Raw genomic sequence first — 9416 nt, 5'->3', positions numbered from 1 at the left:
TCTAAAACATCGTCTGCACATGAAGCCATACAAACTGTGAATTCGATAACTAGAGACCAACTGATTCGTGTGTGGCAAGAAATGAGCCACCGTTTTGACATTTGTCATGTAACACACGGTGCTCATATTGAATGCACATCATAATTACTAACAATAAATTGTAAACTTTTCTTAATCAAGTAACGTTCGAATCATGTTTCTATTTTTTGTAGAATGTTTGGAAGAAATAAATGTTTGAAATCTGTTCTTTCTTTCTGAATAACCCTGTAGATAAACCCTCATACATCTTGTATTTTGAATTTTTCACTATCTTTTATTTTTTTAACGTATTAAAATATCTAGTAACATATTTTATGAACAGTAAATCCAAACACTGCCCCCCTCCCCCCTCGAATTACCGATTTATGAAGAGTGAACTCTCATTTACATCATTTATTCCAATTGTTATTTCTATTTTTCAGGTCTATAGAGGTACTGTGTCCTCCAATTTAACTTCACGTCTTCCGAATACTATTAATATGGCTTTCAACTGCAGATCATTGTTGCCAGCTTTTGTTTCCAATCTAGTAGTAGTCATTGATTACAGATTATACATAATTATACAAAACGCTCAAAATAAATTTTTGAAATGTGTACACACTTATATTGTAAAACAAATGTAACAGTAGTATTATTGTAAAAAATAGAAAATTCTGGTTAAATTAAAAAAAAAAAAAAAAAGTACAAGTATATACACTCCAATTCTTGTTAACGAAATTTGTAATGAGTGTATCCCATTCCCGATGCAGGTTCTCTTTTTCGGTGTTAAAAGGCTTGGCTTTTCAGTCCAAATGAAATATTTAAGTCCTAATGAAGTGTTTTGCGACTTAAAGCCTATTCTAACCCGTAATTATTAACAACAAATATCTTATGAATGTAAATTTATACTGTCATTGCGCAGGGTTATATATGTTGTATAGATATCGCATGTTCTAAAAATGGCGCCCATGGACCACAGAGCACTATTCTACAGGTCATATGATGGTATGCCCTCCGGGGCCTCCTTCAGCCGCTATGGAGAATCAAAATTTCACAATGTGGCAACGTCGCAGATTAACTTGGAGCCATTAACATTACTCTACGAATACAACAAGCACTTGAATTGATTGCTACTAATAAGTGATGCTAGTGTTAATCAATATCGACTTTAGCTGCCATCTGGAAAGAATCGACATAACTATTTGATAGATTGGTAGATCTAATCTGTTTTTTTTATTTGCGACGTTGCCACATAGTGCAATTTGTGTCTCCAGACAAGAACTCGAAAGGTATACAAATATATATACATTTTGCTTTATTCTGACTTGTAGAATAATGCTCTGTGGTCCGTGGGCGCCATTTTTAGAACACCGGATATTTATATATATATATATATATATATATATATATATATATATATATATATATATAAACAACATTAACTCCCGGATTCTATAGGAGAGTTCGTTTTAGTGCAGAGAATACAGTAATTTTCGTGATTTATTACACCTAAAATTTTACTTAAATTTTATTGCTTAGCACTAAACGAGTAAACAACGTACCATCATCAATTTACATAACAAAAATAAAACATATATAAATCTCTGTTTACCTGCTGGTTTAACAGCCTCAGGAATTCCAGCTCCTGGCACAAATGTTTTCGCTTTCTTTGATATTTCTTTCTGGAGTTCTTTGCCCTTTTTGCTCTTAAATAAGTTACTCGCCTCTTCTCTTTCCTGAAAATAATAATAATAAAGTCGAGTACAATCTACTGATATGCTACCAAGAATTTTTTTTTTTTTTTTTGTTAATTCTATTTATAGTTTGGAGCTCAAACGTTTCTTTGTAGAACCGAGGCTAGATGATGCAATGGAGATTCAAATGCAAACCTTGAAAATGGAATGAAACTCCGAAAAGTTTTACTATTGAAGTTGATAGAAATTATCATTGTTGCTGGAAGAATGACCAGCAGGTGACAGCATTATACAGGAACACTGAATAACAAAGTAACATAAATGCAACGATGGACGCCTCACTGGCTACATGTACCACATTAGAACAGCGATCTGTGAGGTTTTTCAGTAGTGAAGATGTTCAAACAATTGAAATTCATTGCAGGGTGCAAGTGAAATACAATGATTCTTGTGTGTCCTTGCAACTAGTGTACGGAAGGTATGGAAAGTTTAAAAGTGGTATAACGTATACGAAGGACGTTCCCCAACCAGACAAGGCACACCGAGTGGGAACGAATAAAAACATCACCGCTATGGAAGAGCTTGTGAAGAAAATAGCCATCATTTTGAATGTTAGTTTTCATCATTTTGAGTTTAACGTCCCGTTCAGCAGCGAGGCTATATTAGACGTGGATCTACTGATTGTGGAATCCCGCAGGGAATCGAACCCGGGTCTCCTACGCCAAAGGTGCGTACGCTTCTTTAGTATTCTCCATGATATACTTCGATTCAGTAAAATATCTGCGAGAGACTGCAATGCCAATTGTCTGCTGAATCGAGAGACCGACGCGTTGATGTGAGAATTCTGCGTCGTTTTCAGGTCGAAGGTGATCGTTACAGGAGGTGAAACTTGGATCTACCATCACCAACCTGAAACAAAGTCAGCGAGTATAAAACGGTGCCATAGATCGTCTTCAAAGTCTAAAAAATTCCAGACCCAAACATCAGCAGGGAAAGTCATGTTCACGTTCTACTGGGATGAAAATTACGTAATTTTGAAACAAACATGGGAAAAGAAGCAACAGCGTTCAGTGCTTCGTATGCAGATCTCCAAATTCACCTTCGCCCTGCAATCAGGAATAAAAGACGAGGAGTTTTGACTTCATAGTTTTCTTGCTTTATGAAAATGGTGGTCTTTATACTGCTTGCTTAACAGTGTCCATAATAAATTATATTAAATTCCTATTAAACATCGAATTTTCACTGCCTGCCGTCACCATTGTTAAGAGAAACACGAAACAGTGGTTTAATGTGTGTATGACGAAAGGGAATTAATTACGTATGTGAGTACTAAATACTGTTCACTGAAATACATGTCTGCACTAGTACATATTATCTGTTTTAGGCTCCCAGTACGGATTTTCGTACGTTTACAGTTTCTTTTCATTCTTTTTTTCTCTTTTCTAAACAAATAAGTAAAGGGATATCCAAACTCCAGACTCGTAACTATCACAGAAAATCAATGGTAAATTAGTAACATGTATAAACCTGAATAATACGGTTATATTGAATTATCAGCAACGGGGCGGGGCGTACATAACTGACTGCAGGGCGGCAGCCAATAAGCAATAGCCTCAGTTCTTGGCGCCAGTAGTGTCGTAACGAGAAAACTCGATCGAGCTGTGATACCAACTAGAGATGGGCAAAACCGGTTTTTATTTAAAAAAAACGGAAACCGGTTTCTAGAAAAACCGAAATCCGAAAAACCGACATTTCGGTTTTCTCCAAAACCAGTTCGGTTTTCAACAAAACCAATTTGTGGAAACGGAATCGGTTTCCGGAGAACAACGAAACACTATTCTGGTCAGAAATAGAACAAATTTTGAAAAAAAAAACACAACCGGTTTTGAAACCGGATCCAGTGAAAACCGAACCGGTTTCGGTAAAAAAAAAACGGTTTTTGTGCCCACCACTAATACCGACATTGTTTCCAGTATAGATGCCGCTTCAGTTTCTCTCTTATAGACAGCCACCCTTTTTTTTTTCACATACCATACTGCAATGTCGTTTGGATATATATATATATATAGGTCAGGATTATGACATGTGTAAATACAGGCATGGAGAGACCAAGAAACGAGGTGAGTAAAGTTGGCTCTTGAAGCGGGTTTCATTAATTACAAAAATTTCAAGTCAGAGAACGTACGTAGGCTGATCAATAAAGACTGGTCATCAGGGTTTATGAGATGAATACAACAGCAAGGCACAGAAAATGAAACACGTCTGTGTAGTAAAAAGAAGTGAACGAATAGATCGAGCAAGTTTGAAGGCCATGATGTCAGGAATGTGACCTTGACAGCCATTCAAGCACACATAGTTTCAGTTTCGCATAAGGCAACATGGGAAAATCATCACTGCCAATGAAAGTTCGCTTCAAGCAGCAGAGTTCTGTGTGAAAGTCTCCTTCATCACCAACACCCAAGAAAGCGAGACTGGTTGCTTCTGCTAACGAAGTTATGTTCATCTCATTTTTCGATATTTAAGGTATGTGTACCAACATGTAGTCACACCACATACAACTGTCACGGGAGTGTATTATAAGTGTGTATTGGAAACCCTCCAAGGTCACGTCTCATATAGCCTCGCTGCTGAACGTTGATATTGACGTTCCTCAATGTTGATATTGACTATCTTGCAAAGATCAACGTTCCGTGTGTACCCCATCCTCCATATAGCTCTGGAGAACCTCTCCTGAGTCAGTATACCAAGCAAGTCAACCGACAACAACGAATGTGTTTCTCTGGCAGTTATGTGTGTGTCGATTTTCATGAACAACGTGTGGTCGTGAAGTTTTGTTGAGTTGATCTTGAGTTTAACGTCCCGTTCAGCAGCGAGGCTATATGAGACGTGGACCTACTGATTAACGTGGAATCCGAACCACATGAGCTCCCGCCGGGAATCGAACCCGGGTCTCCCACGCAAAAGGCGCGTACGCTAACCGCTTAGCCACGGAGGAGCTCTCGTGAAGTTTTGTTTTTACTCGGAATGAACTTATCTGATTGTGCAAACAGTTTACAAAGAACATGTTCTCAGTAAAACGTAAGTGTACAAATGGTTTGCTCGGTTTAAAAGATAACATTAATTCGAGTTTTGTGTTTTACGCCCTTATGCAACACCAAGGTTATGAAGGACTAGACCTTTATTAAAGTGGGCTTCGAGCTGTTCCCCATCAAACTGTCTCGCCTTCAAGACATCTGGATTATAGAATGACGTCACCGGCCTAATCAAGCTTGGTACTAATGATCGCATGATCTGGAATTCCTCCGAAAGGAAAGGAAATGAAATCTTTAAGGTTTACGTCCCACAGTTAAGCTGTATAGATTAAAGGAGACACTAATGATGAGAAATGAATGAAATGTGGAATGAATAGTGGGAGGAAACGGGAGAACCCGTAAAAACCCTCACGCGGTGTCTGATCACCACAAAATCCATTTAGCGCAAGCTGGGACCGAACCAGACATCCCACGCACCAAAGGCAGGGTTTGCCCAAGTGGGCCCAGCCCGAAAAAAACCACCGGGTTTTTTCGGGTTGGACCCACCTGAAAAAACCCACCTTAAAACCCACCTGGGTTTTTGAGCTTTTTGTTAATATATTATTGCTACAAGTAAGTTGATCACATTAAAAGTGATTTTTATCAAATTTTGGACTTTCTTCGGGCGAATTAAATGCTTTCACGTTAAGGTATACAACATTCTACATAAGACGTTTATAAAGTTCTGAATGCATTGAATAAATGAAGAAACCTTACCTTAGCTTGAGATAATTATATAACAATTTAATGTATTGATTATGCTTATAGCCTATTTGAAAAAAATGCAATTTTATATTTTAGAAAATACTTTCCGTAAATAGTGTGCTCGCCGACTCGGCTATGCCGAGGGAAGTTATCCCTCATAGGGGAGACCGGGGCACATTGTCACAATTTTCACGTTTTATTTTCTTGTGATGCTCGGGTAAGGCCGAAAATTATAATTTTTAGTATACACATACTTTGTTATCTTGTGCATAACATATATGTCTCTGTCCAATGTACCTCGCTCTGAACTGGACTTAGGTACTATGTTTTATGATCAATACAGTTGTGACAATGTACCCCATATGCGGGGTAAGTTTTCACAATATATGGGGCAAATTGTCACATGTTATTTTTGTGGCACTTTCCAGAAATTGGTAGATATTAATGCAACTATTACTAATGCAAAAAGACTGTAAATGTTATCAGCATTAAATACTTAGTGTCTGAAAGAGAATCAAAACATAATTAAATGAAAGGGGAAACTATATTTGTTAAATAGGAAAGGAAGTAGGAGGACCTGTAGCTTATATTTTCTCAACTTAAAAGATTTATTCATACATCAAGCTTTGTAGGAAAACCAAAACTGCCATGAAAACAGAACTAACTCATAACTAAGGAATCAAAACTACAAACTGAAAGGTCATAACAAAATGACGAAATTATCAAATCATAGTCTACGTCTCCAATAGGCCTACACAAAATTAGCCAATTGCATTTAATTTGATTCTGATTGTAGTTTATGAATTGGAAACAAATTCCTCTGATAGGACTACTGTATAGCTAGAAGAGGAGTAAATATTATTACGAAGTTTAGTTGCGTTTTATTAGTACGCACCGCAAACTAGTTTGGAAATCTTTATCCTTTTGCTTCTACAAAGTACCATACCTGGAAGTCATCGTCAGAGTCACAGTTAATACACACGTAAAACAAGTTCTGCTTCCCTCAGTTTTCGCAGGCCGATGCCGTACATCGAATGCACTGAATCCACTTCTCGCTACATGTACTCGCACTGTATGGATCGCCATAAATTAAACAGAATGTATCGTCGTCCTCGGAGGAAGAATCGTAATCTTTGGACCTTCGTGCGACATTGTTTATAGGTGCAAAACTATTTGCTTGGGGAGTTCTTATAGCAAGATCACCATATCTTTTCAGAAATACCGGATACCAGTCTGGTACCTCTTTTGTATTGAGTCCAAATTATATGTGCAAAGCTTGTTGTGGAACGATACTAGTAATTCTTCCTAGTAATACGAAGAGTAACCTAATGTAAATGAGCATTGGCCGAACTGTAGTTCGCCATCTGTATCACGTGTACAAAATCTTGTCAATGTTCTGTATAGTGGACATTAAATTCTTTAGCAGCTTTAGGCTTACGTATTGATATGGGGTTGTTATTTCTTTTCATAGCTCTTGCTGCAACCAGTAGATCTTCCATTGGTGGTGCTTTCCTCTCTGTCTTTCTTTTGTATATTCTCACTGTCTGCGAAACAGAGATAACCCTATCGTTTGTATCATACATAACACACAGTGTGGCACACTGTCACAGTGACAACATACCCGTCTTATTTGTGACAACTTGCTCCACGTGTCGCCATTACTCTTTTTACAAAATATCTATACCAAACGACAAGATTAGGCGCATTCAAAGTAGCTCATCATGAAGCTCTATTTGTAACCTACATAACACACAAAAATATTTGCTTCTACCGCTTTCACGAACACACAAAACAACAATTTCAGGACTCGGAAAATTTACATTCCGGCACTGAAAACAGACAAAGTTCAACTGACGCAGCACTGTTGTTCCCGCGCATCTCCAAACGAGTACAGTTAGTAGTGACATCTAGTAAGTAAACAAGAAAGCTGCACCGGCGCGCTAATGTTTTCGCTTTTTTTCAGAATTGCTACTGTGACAACGTGCCTCTTGTGACAATGTGCCCCGATCTCCCCTACGTTTGACGAGTTTAAAGCCATATGTGCCGGTACTACCAGTAAATATGTAGTGCATTAGTAAAACTATTAGTATTATTTCTTGTAGCACAAGTATTCTTCAGTAAAATTTAGTTTTCCAACAATAACAGTTTAGTTCAGTTATTTGTTGGTACTCTTCAAATAAGCATTCTTTAGAATCAACACCAACAATAGCGTAAAAATTCTTGTCAAATTTAAGAAGCTTAATGCTCAGAGTTCGGAAAACTACGTAACACTTACTACTTCAAGTGCTGAATTCAAACTTCCGTACTAGTGGAAGTTTCGATGTACAGTAAAGAAAGCTGCATTTTTGAGGGAAAAAAATGATCGGGAAATTCCCGCAATTGAACGCACAAAGCATCAGAACTGAATACTTCAACAATAAAACTATTTATTTTACGCTGGAAGATATTTAATTTCATAAAGACATTTTGAAACATTTATTTTATAAAATATGAACTATATCTTTGTCAATTGTTTTAAAAATTAATTTTCTGGAAAGAAACGTCTTGCAACAAATGCTCGGGAATTTCTCCTAATTGAACGCACAAAATATCGAAAGTGACCTTCAAATAAAACCATTTATTTTACGCTGTTAAATTAATATATTTAATGTTCATATTTTTGCAAACGTCAGTGAGGCTTCTGGGATGATTCGATCTACATTTGTTCGTTCGTCTGCCTGTGCCACACATACTACAAGGTACCACTTTCGATGCTTTAAGTTTAAATTTTCAGGGTACAAGCACGAGACACACTAATTTTCCTGTATAGATTTTGGCGGCATACCAACGTACAATTTCAAAATAGTGGCTTTAAAAAAAATAGCTGATATCCACGCTACAAAGTGCAATGTTCGGTCTTTTACGTTGAAATTTTTAGAATATAAGCACGAGACACTCTAAATTACCTGTATATATTTTGGCGGCGATCTAACGTAAAATTTCAAAATGGCGGTCATTTTTTCAAAACAGCAGGGAATAGAAAATTGTTGCAAGTTGTAACAAAGATAATCTTGAAATATAAATCTCATTTTAACACTTTTACCTCAAAGACATTGAAATATTTCGAAAAAACCCAATTAAACCCGAAAATACCCACATGGGCCCAGGTGGGTTGGGCTTTTTCAAAAAAAAAAACGGTTTTTTTCAAACCCTGACCAAAGGTGAACGCTCTATCATGACCTACCAGGGTCCTGATTGGAAAATAAAATGAAATGAAATCTTTAAGCCTTACGTCCCACGCTTATGCCGGCTAGGCTAAAGGAGACGGTAATGATGAAAAATGAATGAAATGGTGGAATAAAGAAAGCGTTGGAAAACAGAACCACGAGAAAGCCATGCATACAGTGTTTGTCCATCACAAAGCTCACTTGGCGCGAGCTGGAGTCGAACCAAGGAACTCATGCACCAGAGGTGAACGCTCTACCACTGAGCCACCGCTGCTCCTCCCTCCAAAAGGCAAGAAAACAGGAGACCCTGAATCCAAACATGAGATCCCATCAGGAATTGAACTGAAATCTCTCATACCAAAGATGAAAATATTAAACATTTAAACCTACTTTAAAAAAAGAAAGCATTACTTACACCACACACAAAGTTTACTGGATAGGATATAATTGATATTGTAGGTAAAATACAGTAGGCACTAGCATGCAAATACACCACTTTTATTAAGGGAAAATCTATTATTATTTTGATGGTTTATTTTTACATATTCCTATTCTTCAAATACTAATTAACTATAGTCTTCAAAGACGTCAACACATACAGGGTGCGTTATTAAAGTTTCAAGACTGAGAGTTACCTGAACAGGGGCGCACGCGGAGACCCGTTTCACCGACTGAATGCGGTAGTGGAGGGCTGTCAGCTAACCGACCGCACGAGCGTCAGT

At 37.5% G+C, this 9416-nt stretch overlaps 1 protein-coding gene across 1 annotated transcript in view; it reads right to left on the bottom strand.

Moving 5' to 3' along the window:
* U2A (small nuclear ribonucleoprotein polypeptide A'-like U2A) overlaps nucleotides 1–9416 on the bottom strand; it is a 28153-nt gene that overhangs the window by 8129 nt on the left and 10608 nt on the right. Inside the window, exon 5 of the mRNA XM_081742135.1 lies at nucleotides 1631–1754. Coding sequence (XP_081598261.1) covers nucleotides 1631–1754 — 124 coding nt within the window. The remainder of the gene's footprint in view (nucleotides 1–1630; nucleotides 1755–9416) is intronic.

This window comes from Thermobia domestica, chromosome 16 (genome assembly GCF_964235325.1).
Source record: "Thermobia domestica chromosome 16, izTheDome1.hap1.1, whole genome shotgun sequence".
Classification (NCBI taxonomy): domain Eukaryota; kingdom Metazoa; phylum Arthropoda; class Insecta; order Zygentoma; family Lepismatidae; genus Thermobia; species Thermobia domestica.
This window is presented reverse-complemented; position numbering and strand designations above follow the sequence as displayed.